At 38.4% G+C, this 15,752-nt stretch overlaps 2 protein-coding genes across 2 annotated transcripts; both read left to right on the forward strand.

Moving 5' to 3' along the window:
* The first annotated feature begins 716 nt into the window (after positions 1-716).
* On the forward strand, positions 717-8,243 carry LOC118122612 (palmitoyltransferase ZDHHC20-B). Its single transcript, XM_035179440.2, has 13 exons — positions 717-870; positions 2,187-2,213; positions 2,346-2,440; positions 3,024-3,144; positions 4,044-4,113; positions 4,551-4,583; positions 4,743-4,863; positions 5,364-5,496; positions 5,589-5,715; positions 6,241-6,327; positions 6,419-6,501; positions 6,629-6,675; positions 6,762-8,243. Exons 1-12 carry the CDS (start codon positions 753-755, stop codon positions 6,670-6,672), a joined length of 1,059 nt encoding a protein of 352 aa, XP_035035331.1. The 5' UTR covers positions 717-752; the 3' UTR covers positions 6,673-6,675; positions 6,762-8,243.
* A 2,208-nt stretch (positions 8,244-10,451) lies between these two features.
* LOC118122469 (organic solute transporter subunit alpha-like) lies at positions 10,452-14,409 on the forward strand. The gene is made up of 8 exons (XM_035179186.2): positions 10,452-10,530; positions 11,365-11,516; positions 11,674-11,747; positions 12,511-12,669; positions 12,862-12,973; positions 13,084-13,230; positions 14,031-14,136; positions 14,264-14,409. Exons 1-8 carry the CDS (start codon positions 10,455-10,457, stop codon positions 14,407-14,409), a joined length of 972 nt encoding a protein of 323 aa, XP_035035077.1. The 5' UTR covers positions 10,452-10,454.
* Positions 14,410-15,752: the final 1,343 nt, after the last annotated feature.

Here is a 15,752-nt window from a genome sequence, read left to right on the forward strand (position 1 = left end):
ATGAAAAATACTCACAGTATTAAAAAGCACTTGCTGGGAGTAGCCTATTCCCTAATACAACAGTTTACTACATCATTAACTGTCCCCACAGTGTATTGGGTTAAATACAAAAACAGTCCAGGCTCGGCCATGTGAATAAAGAATGCTGCTTAATGAAAGGCCTCATTATTGATTACTTTTTAAAATATAAATAAACAATGAACATATAATGCTAGATATTGTAAACATGTCATGAAGTAGAAAATATAATAATAATAATAATAATAATAATAATAATAATAATAATAATAATAATAATGTAATTATGATTTTTAAGGTCTGTACCTTCTTTGTTAAGTGCCTTGAGATAATGTATATTGTGATTTGGCGCAATACGAATACAATTGAATTGAATTGAATGGAAGTACAGATGTTTTCTAATATATGTAAAAGAAAAAGTACCCGAAAATAAATCTACATAAGCAAAGTACAGAAACATTAAAAAATACTTTATTACATAATAAATGTAGTGGAGTAAACGTTCTCCCTCTAGAATGTAGTCCTGTACATAAGTAATTATAATATTAAGTAATTAAATACCCTGAATATAAATACCACTCTGATCTATATTTAAATACAGTTCCTGAGTAAATGTACTTTGTGACGTTGCGCCTGATCAGACGGCTTCTGGGACTTGTAGTTTCTGTCACTCCGTCCTTTAAACCCGTTGCTGTGACGTCGCCCTCAGTTTGTGTCCTGCACTCAGATTAAAGATGGCGCCCTCTCATGCGCTGAGGTGCTGCAAACGGGCTCTGAACTGGATACCTGTCCTGTTTATTAACCTGGTCATCGGCTGGTCCTACTACGCCTACGTGGTGGAGCTGTGTGTGTGTGAGTACCGTCACTTTCCTCCGTGTTTACCTCGGGTTGACAGCTTCAGGGCGGCTTTGTCAAGTTTGATCAGGGAGCGAGGCTTAACTCGGGCTTTGAAACCTCAGTTTATCACAGTTTGACACTTCACATGCATCGGTTCCTTCACCTCAGCTGCACATGTATCACTTCATCCTGACAAACTTTGATTTCTATTAGATTCACAGAGTCTGGGAAGCTTATATAAATATAATAACTAGTTGTAAAGAACCAGGTGACATTAGAGTTGGGATGGATGTGGAACAGATTTGAAAAGAAACACTTCCTTATATGTTTTTGTTGTTAAGATTTACAGTGAGTGATTTTATTGAAGCTATACATCACAACCCCTGTGTCATAATTAGCTGACAAAACCCAGAGACCACTTATTTACTTGTTTGCACACTTGATAAAGATATCGTTTTAGATTGTTATCCAAAGTTGTTGTCCTTTGATGTGTCTTTGATCTGCAGCTGTAATTCTGACACATTGAATGTATTTACTTTATGTATTTTCTATCCACAAGTTGACATTTAACAAATGGCAGTGACTGTAATTATTTCAAACGGTGCAGTAGTGAACTAACAGTGGCTGCCAGCTGTAAAATCCTATGGTTAAATCGTAAATCGTAGCTGATACTAATACAAAGTAATGTGTCAAGTTAAAACTGGTAATAAAGCAGAAGCTTTTGTGGCTGTCAAAGTGGTTAAATATGTCAGGATTTATTTCAACTTCTTAAAATTCATAAAGACAAATGGTTGATTCATAGGAGCAACTGTGTATCACTATTTTTCTATCAAATCATTTATTATACTTCTCAAAATACAATAATCAATCAGCAGTGGGGGCGGATAAGAGTTCCTACTTTTGTTTTATTATCGAATGTGATCAATGTGTACATGCATATTTATTTGAACTAAGTCGGAACCAGCAGGTCTGAAAGAAGCTCAGAGTACTGTATGTATTATTCAGCAGATAGATATTGATCATGCATCGTTATCCATGCACTCACAGTGGTTTCTTTTTACAGGGGGGTGGAAACTGTACAATTACCAGTGTGTAGATAGTCGTGCTGCAGTTATGTGTGTAACCAAGCTGCTGTGGTCAGGACAGGGACATCCCTGCTGCTTTAACAAAGCTCTCTGTTATGGGTGGGTCACTGCTGGCCGTGCCAGGCTGCTGCCACATGGTGTGAGAAAGAGAAAGTGTGTGTGTGGTGGGGGGGATGTGTAGTCATGCATTCTTAGGGCATTCAATCCTGCTCACTAATAGATTTTATCTTTCTCTGCCTCGTGTAGATACAATCCCAAACAATGCAGAACGAAGTAAGTGATACAACAGCACATGGTTCATTGTATCTATTCACATTACTTACTAATTCACATTTAATGCTGTAACAAATTATTCATAGGACAAATTACTGCTACAAATCAAACCTTTCCCCCCCCTCTCAACAGTCAGCTATTTGGTCATCTTTCACATTTTCCTCACGATGTTCATATGGTCCTACTGGAAAACGATCTGGTCCACACCAGCCAGCCCCTCAAAAGCAGTAAGCCAAAAGAAAATGAAAACTTCTCCCATCCACACTTTTTCAATACACATGTCTTCAGGTTCGGAACGCAGGATTTTGTAAATACTCTTTTAATAATGGTTAACATCAGCTGATATGAGCCCTTTTTCTTTTTCTTTATAGATATTTATAATAAAGTTGATGGTTAAACTGTACAATGTCAAGCCTCAATTTAATTTCTTTGTCATAAGGGTTAGACTACGACATCTTAGGAATCGCTTCCGATTCTTTTGAATTTATAAATCAGCTGATATATCTGTATCGGGAATTTTTTACTTCCTAATCGGAAACATCATCAGCCCCCAAAAAATCCATACTGGCTGGGCTCTAGTGTTAAGTTTTAGGGCACAGTCACATTTAGGCGAATGCAAATGTCGTGGGTCAGAGGTCACCAAAGTTGAACTCAATGCGAAGCGACGCTGCAATTTGTGAACGTTTTATTTTGTCTCGTCACTTGCAAAGATTTCAAGTGAGCGGGAGTCAAACGTTCGCCACTGATATATTCCCGTATGTGTGACAGTGCTTTCTCTGACTGTTGGGCCTTCTTTTCTCCTCCTGGCAGTTTGGCCTCCCCAGAGCAGAGAAGGAAATGTACGAGAGAGAGGAGCGAGCCGAGAGGCAGCAAGAGGTCCTGAAGAAAGTGGCGAGGAGTTTACCTGTGTACACGCGCACGGCGGGGGGAGGTGAGGCGGCAAAAACACGGCCTGTGGTTGCTTCACTCTTTTAATGACCACTAGTTTTGCCTCAAGCAAAGTGGAAGGACGCGGAGACACTGTCCTCATTGTTCAACTGATATCTGTCACTCACATCAGCAGCGCAATCGAAATTGTGTAAATGTGTTGTCACAGTGTCTCTTCCCCTTTGGATTATATTGCAACACTGTGTGTATGTGTTGAAAACAACTTGATTCTCGGAGGTGTTGTTTCTCTGCGGATGTGAGCTGCATCGGCCTCGTCTGTGTTTATGGAACCGTGCGTACCAGGAGGGCTAATTTGACTCAGGTGCAACTCCGTGTCTCTGCGGACCACAACTGGCTCCTCATCCAGAGCCATGATGTCACCGGGGATAATTTAAAACGACACCCTGAAATAAAGCCCTCATATTGGATTCACCTACAGAATGAAGAACACAGGAAATGTTTCAACTAAAGTGTGGAAAGGGTTCAATTTAAAGAATGCAGCTCAAATTCTTATTTTGCTTTAATATCGCCTGCCTCACAAACACTTTGATATTAGAGCAGTGCGTGTATGGTCCGAGTATTTCTCTCGTTGTGGGGACCTTAATCTGTTACGTCACATTATGGGGCCTTGTCTTCCAACTTGTATAGATGTCTTTGTGAGGACCATGAGCCAATAACTTACAGAGTGAGGACATTTTGGTCGGTTCTCACTTTCTGACCCACTTTCAAAGGGCTGTTCGAGGGTGAAGACTTGGTCTTCAGGTTAGCGTTAGGCATTTAGTTGTGATGGTTAAGGTTAGGCCCTGGGAATGCATTAATGAGTGTCCTCACTAAGACAGAAGTACGAGGTTTTCAGTTACACAGAGGCCCTTTCATAATTCAGTTTTCTTTTTCTCTAAATAGCCGTCAGATACTGTGACATCTGCCAGGTAATCAAACCTGACCGCTGCCATCACTGCTCCACCTGTGAAATGTGAGTGTTTTCTCAGTTTACTCTCTATAATTGCGGCTTGTCAATGTATTTTTTAGGTTACGTTTTTCTCAAGTAAGCAGATAAGATGAGCGGGGAAATGTGCAACCATAAAGGGACTCTTTATATGTTCCCAAACATCCAAATGTTTTTATTTCTGGGGGGTATCTTCAATCGATAAGACCTGCATCCTCTGGTAACAGAAAGTGAAGAGAAGACAGAAGAGAAAAAGCAGATGTGTTGCTGTTAAGAAAAGGGAGAATTTATTCTTCAACAGTGGTTTTAAAGCAAATATTTAAATACAAAATCAGCATAGATAAATTGAGATTTGTTTTTAAAAGATTAGCTCTGTAAATCTTAGTGTGCTGATTATTTTACATGTAGACATTTACTAGATTTTACTGATTCGATGTTTGTTTTCCTTCTTCTAATTCCTCAAGGTGTGTGTTAAAAATGGACCATCACTGCCCCTGGTAGGATTTTTCTCATTTCAACATGAATTCTTTTTAATTACTTGCTCAGTTGTGCTCAAGAATATTTATCTGAGCTTCATTGTTTGTTTAATAGTAAAACTGAGAACATATTGAGAGATTCCACTGTTTGTTTCACGTTTCCATCATGTTTTCTTTCAGGGTGAATAACTGTGTTGGATTCTCAAATTACAAGTTCTTTGTCCTGTTCTTGGCCTTCGCCTCGCTCTACTGTGTCGTAATATGTTCGACAGTCGTCCAGTATTTCATCAAGTTCTGGACTGTAAGTACAGAATCATCAACTTTCAGCAGTTTGGGGTTCGAAAAACACAATCATCAAATTCTTTTGAATTTAGAAATATTTCCATTTTTGGCCAGAAATCAGATAACGGAAGATATCAATTATTAAATTCAATTTAAGTGCAGTCAGGCTGTGGTGAGGCATGTGATCTACGGCAGATTACATTGTAAGATATCGACACATCGGTTTGCAAATGTGTCACCGCGTCATGTGATCGCTTATCTGTGCTCTCTCTTTAGTGTACAGCTATGCATGAGACAATGGCTCCTGTCATGTGGTCTGACAGTGAAGGAGTTTATTGTGTAATGGCAAGAAAAAAACTACAGTCAGAAAAATAGTTAAACACAGTAACAGATAGTTCTACATGATTGGTCAGTTCGTGCTGTCAGCTGTTAAAACGAGGACAACAAATATTCTTTCACACATGCAGAGTGACAAGACTAACACTTTTGTTCTGTTTTTTTTTTTTGTCCCCTGTAAAGAAACAGCTACCTGACACGCACGCCAAATTCCATATCTTGTTTCTGTTCTTCGTGGCGGCCCTGTTCTTTATCAGCATCTTGTCACTTCTCAGCTACCATCTGTGGCTCGTGGGAAAGAACCGGACCACTATAGGTAACTAAACATAAACATGTCATTTCATTAAACCGCTGCTTCTGTGCTTTGATGATCACCGCTGACTGTTAAAAAAATGTATATATTTTCAGAGGCTTTCAGGTCCCCTGTCTTCGCAAATGGTCCGGACAAAAATGGGTTTTCACTCGGATTTAGCAGAAATGTAGCTGAGGTGTTTGGAGACCAAGCAAAGTACTGGATTTGTCCCATTTTCTCGAGGTGAGTGTGCTTTGGCCTGGTGTAGCTGCAGTCACCTTAGAAACCACAATGATGCAAACTGATAGGCAGCACTACTGTAAGTCCGCACTGGGCTTAAGGCTGAAGAGCTGTAATCAGACATGAACGCCGAACATGTCCAGAAAATGGTCCCAGATTTGTTCCTGAGTTTGCCTTTCACGCAGAGATTGTCTGGGTCACGTGGTTTCACAACAACAGGAACATTTCTGGAACATTCAGGCGACTGGTGGTGTCTTGTTTGCTATGGATTTTCCTGCTATATTGTCACATGGGGTCGCTCGGACATTTTACCAGAGGCATGCGAGGAAAAGTTTCCTGAAAACGAATTTGCGTTCTCACATACAACCCCTCCGGAAAATTCAACTTCAGTGCATGAATGAAAGCAACTTTATAAATTCCACCCTCAGCGCTGAAGCTACTTCAATGGAGTTCAGAAAATAAGGTTTATTTCACACTGAATCAATCCAGTTCCAATGTTTTCACCTTTTCTTACTTGTCTTCTGCCAGTCTGGGAGATGGACATTCCTTTGTTACCAGGTTGGTTCACATAGATCCTGAACAAGCGAACCGTGTCCTCCAGCAAAATGGAAAAAGGCTAGTGTTTTTTTCCCTCTTTTTTTATTTTATTTAATCTGCTTTCATCCAGTTTTATTTGTATTAATCTATAATGTGATTTGAATTACAGCCCTGCTGATGGGGTGGAGACCAGGGCTTGTGTGCATAGTAACAATATACAACACACGGTGGACGACGGCAAAGAGACAGTTGGTGTGTTGCTGACTGATTTCTCACATTTTCAGTTTTTTGTCATTATAGCTTGTATGTTGAGTATTTTTGGTGTTTAACTCTCTGCTCAAAATGAACCATCTCTTCTGTCCTCACTGTTTCGTTTCAGACGGAGCCCTCAAAGTCTCAGTGATCGATGAGACTGAGCCATAGCAGGTACGTAGACATGATATAAATTACCGTAGTTCCCCTGGTTTGTCGTCCTCCTGTGTTTATTTGTACTTTGCTGGCTGTCGCTGCAGGTCGCGCCTCTTCAGAGCGCTCATCAACTGTGATGCCTTAAATCGGTCGCATCAGCACCTCAGCAGGAGCCGTCCTCCACCCTCATTTAGAGTCCATGCAGCCTCATGCAAGCCGCATGCTCTCATGGATCATCCCTCAACTACTGTGCTTCAAACAATACTGTCTTCATGTCAGCGGAGACAATACAGGGACCACATGGACGCCACCATGAGGTGATACCGAGGTTTGGTCTTTGTTTTGAGCCAAAGATAAACAGTTTTTATTATTGCATCTGAGAAACTCTGGGACTTGACCACTGCTTTTTCCCCTGAGCCACTGTACAGAATGTTTGCATTTATCTCCATGGATTAATCACATTACATATTTCAACATGACTTATCCTTTTGTCAGTATTAATCATGACTAAGCCTTGAATCTGGTGATGTTCGATGTGGAGTAGTGGCACCAGCTAAAGTGAGATTTGTATAACTCACTCAGAATGGTGAGACTTTTCAATACTGTTGATAAAGTGTGTGATATAATGTCTTATCAGTTTTTAACTCCAAGCACAGTGCAATTAAGACCAGTCGTCAATTATCAGAGGGTCTAATTTAGTTTACAATTTAAATGATCAAAACATTTTAAATGTCTTTCTGTTTACACTTTTGTATTATTTTTGCATTTCAAATTTTATATGATAAATGTGCAGGCGTAGGAACTTGAAGTACGAGGACCAAAAATCCAGTTTAGCTGCAGTTTCAACCGTTTCTCATTCCAAATAATTTGCACAACCAATAGATCAACTACTCTTTAATGTTGTCCTATAATAATAATCCTATAATTATCAATTGTATTGCCATTTTTCATTGTACCATAAATACTTGTTATTTATTTGTTATCAAGCTTTTATCAATTATTGTCTTATCATGTGTATTGATTTTATTTATATGTATTTATTTCCTTAAAAAAACAAACTCATGATCTATCCTTTGTTTTGTGTTTGTGTAAAATGAATCATTCTTGCGTGTCAATGCCAAGGATAATGAGTTAAATCTATTGTTCCAGTTTAAGAATGAGATTTATTTGAAAGCAAAGAGCACAAAATGACCCTGTGTTTAAAGGTAATGTCAGAACGGTCAGAGGAGTTCGCTCCCCTGCGTCCATGAGCACAAACTAGGAGAGACGACGTGGACTTAATTTATGACTGAGGACATGCATGCTCCTCTCTGTCCTCTCCTGGCAGCTCCGTCATGACATTATGTTGCTCTTAGTACAAATGATGCTCAGCACAGTGTGGGATTAAGAGTTTCAGTAGATAGTAACAGATGTGTTGTGATATTCCTGAGTGAGTGATCGCCAATGTGAATGTACTCATGGCAGTTTAATGACTAATTTAACTGATCAAACTTGGATAAACACACCACCAGGCATCTATACTGAGAACATTATTCATGCAGGGTGATTTGAATTCTTCTGTATTAATAAATTTAAGAAACTAAAAAGTGTTGGTTCTTCTGGTTGTCTGTCCGTCCCATTGTTGTGAACACAATATATTGAGAACGCCTTGAGGACATTTCTTCAAATCTGGTACAAACGTTCAGTTGGATTTAAAAAATAGTAAATAGAATTGGAAGGTCAAGGTCACTGTGACCTCACAAAACAATTTTTTGGTTGTTTTGGTTGCCTTCCTTCCATTTTTTCATTAATGAAGTTAAAAGTCATTAAAACAACTAATGAGACTTTCCAGATGTTTGTCATATCAGCTTAAACTATAGGTTTGTCCATGTTCTAGTCAGGTACTTTCTTTTTGATGCAAATTATTTTTGCCTGAGCAATGCAAGAAATATCAAATCCTTGTGTTTCCACTACGGTTTGACAATTTGTTGTCTTCCGGTCTCAATTTTCCTCATTAACTATTGGATTGATGCAATAAAACTTGTCAACAACATCCATGTTTCCTTCAGGATGAATTGTGAATTTGGGGATTCCATCATTTGTCCAGTACTTGGGTTTATGACGAGCTAAAGCCCTACAAAGGCTGACCTTACCATGAGCTTGCTTGCCTGCATTAGCATTTTTGCACAATTTACATAGACACCATTGTGTCCATAAGTACAGTGACATAGAGCCTCTAGCATGACTGTAGACTTTGTCTTATCAAAGAACAGTGACTGGGATTTGCACTGAAATTCTAAATAAAGTGGTGTGTGTTCCATTGTGAAAGAATCGAAGAGATGCCAAGTGAGGAACGTGTGGATCAGTTCTCAGTTCCAAGTAAAGTTAAAAATTAAATCCATCATGGATTTATAGTCCTTAGATGTGGAGGGATGGTCATGTACAGATTTATAAGCACATGTATTTCACAAGAATGAACTGACTCAAGGCAACTCTTCATTTTTTCAAGCTCATTAAAAGTTGAACCTTGCTGATAAGCTCGAACGAGTGTTGGCACGAAAGGAGCTGACTAACATAATGAGGTGGGAACCACACAGAGGTGAGTGACCACAGTGTCGTTCGCCTCTTCATGACCGGGTACAGATAAAAGCTGAATGAGAGTCAACACTCATGCTTTGCATCGGGAAAAGTAAATCCATTAATGCTTTACATCTTAAGATTGGGCAATAAAATAATATCAATAATGTATGCAATATAATAAGGCTTCAACATATATCGATATAATACCTATGCATCGTGGCACAGTGAGAAGTTATAACACATAATCGATCATCTTCAGAGTTAAAGAACCACAGCCTTTACTCAGGAGCAAAAATCGGACTTTAACCCGTAAATAAATAATAATGTGACAATAATCATTATTGGCTCTCATGAACTATTAAAATGTCTTGCCATTTGGCTCTCTCTACTTTTGATGTAAAATTTAGGTCAAAAACATTTGATCCGACAATAATAAAAGCAGCCAGTCTCCTATAATGTCTTTTTCTTTTGCCTCTTTGTCAAACTTGCCGACATGTTGTGATAATTTGTTTAGAGAAGATCAATTTTCCTATATCCTTGGATTCAAATGGTTATTTCTACTGGTTTCCTTTCTCTTGCTGTCAAACCTGACGACAACAAAACCTCCAACCTTAGCTTGCATAAGAGTGCTGCTGCAGCACACTGTTTTTAATAATTAATTCTACGTCATTCATTAGTAATATCCTGAGCATTTGAACTGTGGGTCACAAAACGACAAAATATTAACCAACACAAACAAAATCATTTCATCTAATTAAACAGAGAAGTACTCTATAAGTACTCAAGGCACTTATCATTTTTTATCTTTATCTCTTTATAAGCTTTCATTTTTAGTGGAAGGAATACAACACGCCTTGTCAAAGTTCACGTATGTTGACACACACACAGTGAGTTTCATTGACCTTGGAGTTATTATAATAGCTGTGACCGCTGTCTGTGAATGAATGAGCGACAGTTAAATATATATGAAGGAGTTCTCATAAACGTTTAAGCTCTGAACCTGTCCTCTTTACTCCATTCCTTAAAAGTTACTTAAGGGCTGAAGTACACTGGCTGTCTGCTACTGCAAATCTCTGTTGGACCCAGCAATGTAAAGAGGAAACACGTTTATTTAGGTAGACCTTGTTTTTTTTTAACTACTACAACCTACTACTTTTTTGTAGTAAGTGAGTAATTCGATTTTTCTAGACCCTTTGTTTTTAAACTTTAGTCTATTGGAGAATTCATATCTGCGTACCATGGAGGAAGCTCTCAACAGCACCATTGACCCAGCATGTTTACAAGATCCTCCGCATGCGATCGACGTGATAAAGCGTAAGTGACCCACATCTCTACATTCTGCTCACTGATAACGTTACCTTAATGCTAATAATAATAATAAAACATTATTTGTGCCGCACCTTCCATTCAGGAAATGCAGCTCAAAGTGCTTTAAAACTGAGAAATGACATGATGCTTCATTAAATGCTTTAATGCAAAAATTTATGTGAAACAAGATAGAGAATAAATAAATAAAAAAGTTTTTTAATCTTTCATTTCAAAATATTAAGTAAGCTACCTTTTCCAGATGAATGCATGCATCCGTTTTTCCGGATTGTTACAATTTCTAAATGCTCGAACTAAAGTTTATGTCAAAGGTGAAGAATCAAATTTTCTTAATGTGCAACTTGAATATTATATCTACACCCGGACTTGTAACGTCAGATTTAATCCAGGGAGTAAATTTCCACCGATTATTTAACAAGATTTCCAGGTTCAATTAGAAGAATTGCAGTTATACCCTCATCCATTTATTTTCTGTCAAAAGACGTGTCGTGGAGAGTGTTGATGCACAGTTGTGACAGTGTCATCTGCAAACATGCAAACATACTATGTGCTCTGTAATGATGTCACCGAGGGGCAGCGTGTAGTTTTCCTTATCAGCACTTTTGTGCTCAGGGCAGCTCACTCAGTTTATCTCTGTGTCTGGAAATCTTGAACATACCGGGAGATATTAGTTTCTGCTTTTATCATTTATCAGCCTCTTGTTAAAAAAATATCAGTATTCATCAATACACAATCAATGTTATAAAGTTGTTGACTGTTATCACAACAATGTCACTTTTCAGCCCTGAGGAAAACTCTGCTTTCTTTTTTATTTGACCTCAGAGCTCGATATATTTGGATTTAGTCTGTACGGCATCCTCACCCTCATGTCCTGCATCTCCCTGCTGCTGTACCTGGAGCAGTGCGTCTATATTTATAAAAAACTGCCCTACCCCAAGAAGACGACCATCATCTGGATAAATGGTGCAGCACCAGTAAGGATTGTGTTGCTAATTCCCTAACCAATAGAAATATAATCATTATGAACTATTGTATTTGTGGAGTTGGTTTCAACGAGTGGGAAACAAGGCTGCACAATATGAAATCTCAAAATGCTACATCAACAGTAAACTTGAAGATTTGTTTTTTTAGGTCATCGCTACCATGGCTTGTTTTGGGATGTGGATCCCCAGGGCAGTCATGTTTACAGACATGACGTCAAACTGGTACGTTTTCTCTACACTCACTAAAAGGGTTTCTTTCATTAACATTTCTAAAAAGTTGAAATATGATATTTGTTTTTTATCTTATTTTAAGGCTAGAATGGCAATCAATAAAGCGCATTATTCTGCCAATGCCCAATGTCGCCATATTAAACCACATTTAGATTCATTAGATCTGAATTTAACTTTTGGATCCACACCAAGATTGAATGGGTTCTTTCCTTAATCTGTCCTGTAGTTTTTGCGTATTCCTGCTAATAAACAATCCAACCAACAAGCAGTCAGGGGTGAAAACATAACCTCCTTGCTGGAGGTAATAACTGATAATGTAATGAACTGTATAATCTTGTAAAACTAAAACATGGATTAATTAGAGTTTTGGCCTTCAAGGTTCCCATCCTTCTGACCCTGGAGATACAGTAATATTACTATAAGTAAGGTGTTTAGTTAGTAAGGCACAGTTTAACCACCCGATGACTCATTACATGCAAAGATCAAAGATCATCTCCAGCCAACATGTGCTCAACTTTACTAGAAGACAGGAAATCTCCTCTGGTTCAGTTTATGTTCCCTGACTGTGACTCATGTAAAGTGCATGGTCCATTATGTTCAGGAACTGGATCAAAAATCCATTCACATCTTAAGTTTTTCCTCTCATGTCAGGAGTCGATGTGATAATAAATAAATTAATGACAAATGGAATCGGACACTTTCCTTTTCAGAGAAGCGCAAATATAACATCCCAGACCTCTCTTCCTCTCTCTAGTTATTTTGCAGTGGTGGTGTACAAAGTCTTGGTTCTGATGATCGAGGAGTACGGCGGCACTGATCTTTTTCTGAAGAGGTTTTCTGGTAAAACCTTCAAGATCACCGTGGGACCCTGCTGCTGCTGCTGCCTCTGTTTACCCCGTGTGCCCATGTCACGGTATTTATACAGATACTCTCTAGTTATTGGAGCCAGAACAGTGACAATCAAAGTCTGTGTTCCTGAATTGAAATTTATTTGGCAACTAAATCCCACTCTCTTATCTATATCCTTCTTCCTATATTGACTAGACATTGTCTTAGGGTTATATTCACATCTAAAGGCGATCTTTCTTTGGTTGGGATCATTCAGGCGAATGTTATTCCTGCTTAAGGTGGCTGCTCTTCAGTATGCAATCCTAAAGACAGTGCTCTCTCTCCTCTCCATAATACTGTGGACCAACGGCAACTTTGACCTCTCTGATGTAAGTGTTTGAAACGCTTTGCGACCAATCTGGTTACACACACACACACACAAAATAAAAAATAAACAAGCATGGCATAAAATTGAAGTATTTCTTTGCTTCTTTTTCAGCTGGAGATCACTGGCACAGCGATCTGGATCAACCCGTTCATTGGCGTTCTCACAATAACGTCCCTCTGGCCTGTGGCCATCATCTTCATGAACACTAACAGTAATCTACGCAAGATCAAAATCATACCCAAGTATGCCATGTACCAAGTGAGTCAAACAATTGTATTTATCCAGCATTTCTTCACACAGCATGAGGAAAACCTATTTTAAAACCTCTTTATGCTACAGATTAAACTTCACTAAGGCCCAACAGTCCCCTTATGAAACCACATCTAAATCCGCTAGATCAGCATTTTTTTGTTGTTGTTCTGCACCAAATTGCACACACTTCTAAATGTCTTGGCCACTTTATTTCAGATTTGTGCCAAAATATTTCTTGGCCCGTGCCCCCTAATCAAGCTGCACTAAATTTCACAAACACATAGATATCAGTTCCCTAAATCTGCCTGATTGTTTTCATCAAGATCCACAAATTATCGGAGAATTATGAAAAGTTTGAAAAACACCCTGTCTCGCAATGTTAGAGAAAGTGAATTCTTTTCTGACGCTACACAAAGTTACATGGAAACCCGTTCAGTTGTTTTTGAGTATTCTTGTTTTCAAGAATCATCAACCAACAAACAAATGGACAGGGGTTGAAAACACATCCTCCTTTGTGGAGATAAATATGAAACTAGATGAGAGGATTTCCTCTTCCACAACTAAAACTTTCTTCCCTTTTAACATTTCTGTACATAGCAAAAGAGAAAGAGTGACAGGGATTATGGGAAAGGTAGTCTCAAACTAGAACACAATCACTGCAAATATGCACTAAAGTGTGAGTTTTATCTTTGGTGCCAGAACATGAAATCCAACAGAAAATAACTGATAAGCAGAGGGACTACACAGTGTAACTTTATTTGCATGTCTACTGCAGCTAACTGATCAGGAATTGTTTTGCTCCTCAGCTAATACTTGTGTTGAGTCAGCTGCAGACGTCAATCATTAACATCCTGGCCTTGAATGGAACCATCCCGTGTTCCCCTCCCTTCTCTTCTACGGCTTGGGGATCCAGTAAGAATAAAAAAATCTGTGAATGTCTTTCTGTATCCGCTGTTGGCATGTGAAGTGAAAAGAAAAGAAATATTTATTTATTCGATCTCTTCCTCTCTCTCTCTCTCTCCCTCCCTCTGCCCTGCAGTGCTGAGTCAGCAGATCATGATCATGGAGATGTTCATCATCACTCTGGTCACTCGGTGTTTGTACCGTCGCACATATGACACACTTCCCACTGAGGCGCATGACAACAACCACAAGGCTGAGACGCTCGTGGAGCATGATGTCTAAGAGAGGACACAGCGGGGGGGGTCTTTAAATGTCACAAGATTTTAGTTAAGAGACCATTAAACAGTCAAACTGGAAACCGAGTCTGAATCTGAGTCTTTTGTTTGACATGACAATAAACCATTTTGGATATGTGGCCTGATTTTGAAAATGTGCCCTAATTTGCACATTATTTTGGGATGTAATCCTGATTAGCATATTCATTTCATCATTGCAGATATCTATGATAACCTCTTGACTATTAATATCTAAAATTCAATCATAGTTACAAAAGGAATTCAACTATGTCAGGGGATGTTAGTGATGTTTATAAGAAACAATCCGGCCCCAAGGTGAAAAAGGTATAAAAAAGTTATACGAAGATAATCTTCAGTATAATTTCTCCTTGTTACAATTTCTCCTTGTTACAATTTTAGATATGTGAAATTACATTCTTACTTATGTATATATTATTTAATTTTGACTGGTTGAAATAGATTTGTTAGATTAAGCAAGAATTCCATATATTCATATATTTAATGTAAGCACAACAGTGGATCTTATATGAACATTGACACAAGTGATAATTGAATTGTTAATGATGAGAATCAAATTTAGATATCATTAATTAGAATTGAAATTATTTTAAATTACACTATCAATATGTCGGCTTGGGATTTGAATTAGTCTTATTGATATTTACATTTGCTCTTGCTGCTCCTGTTTCAGTGTTAAATCACCACACTAGAGAACAATAGAACAAATCTCCTGCTCCTGTCTTAACACGGCCTGAGAAAACAGCCGGATTTGTTCAAAGGTTGCTGACCCACTTACTCAGACTTATTTGGGCCAAGAAATACATGTGGATGAGACAGCAGCTTTATATTCAGCCAAACTGTGCCATGCTTTGTTTCCAGAGGCACCACAAGAGGCCGCACTTGTTCCACCTCAAAGCGTCATCCATGAGCATGATAATGAATATGAATGATAATGAGTCGCCTTTCCTTGACTCACGACTAATTTGAAAACACTCACACTGTCCTTAAATGCAAGAAAACAACACTCATATTACTAAAAACAAGCTTTATATTGGTAATTAAGGGTCATTTGTTTTGGCATGAAACGGGTAAAAAGCTTTAAAATAGCTGCACAAAATTTGATTTCTTTTTTTGGTTAAACCTATTTTAAAATAAGTAATTTGCTATCATTCATTAATTCCTGTGTACATAAAGCAAGACATTCTTGAAACTAATAGCAACAAGATGCACATGACTACTTAGGATTTATACACAGAATGGAAAACAACATGGTACATCAGGCCCTGAAGAGTGAAATGAATGAAAATGAATAATGGCTAGGAGCACTAC

Source organism: Hippoglossus stenolepis, chromosome 15, assembly GCF_022539355.2.
Source record: "Hippoglossus stenolepis isolate QCI-W04-F060 chromosome 15, HSTE1.2, whole genome shotgun sequence".
Classification (NCBI taxonomy): Eukaryota; Metazoa; Chordata; class Actinopteri; order Pleuronectiformes; family Pleuronectidae; genus Hippoglossus; species Hippoglossus stenolepis.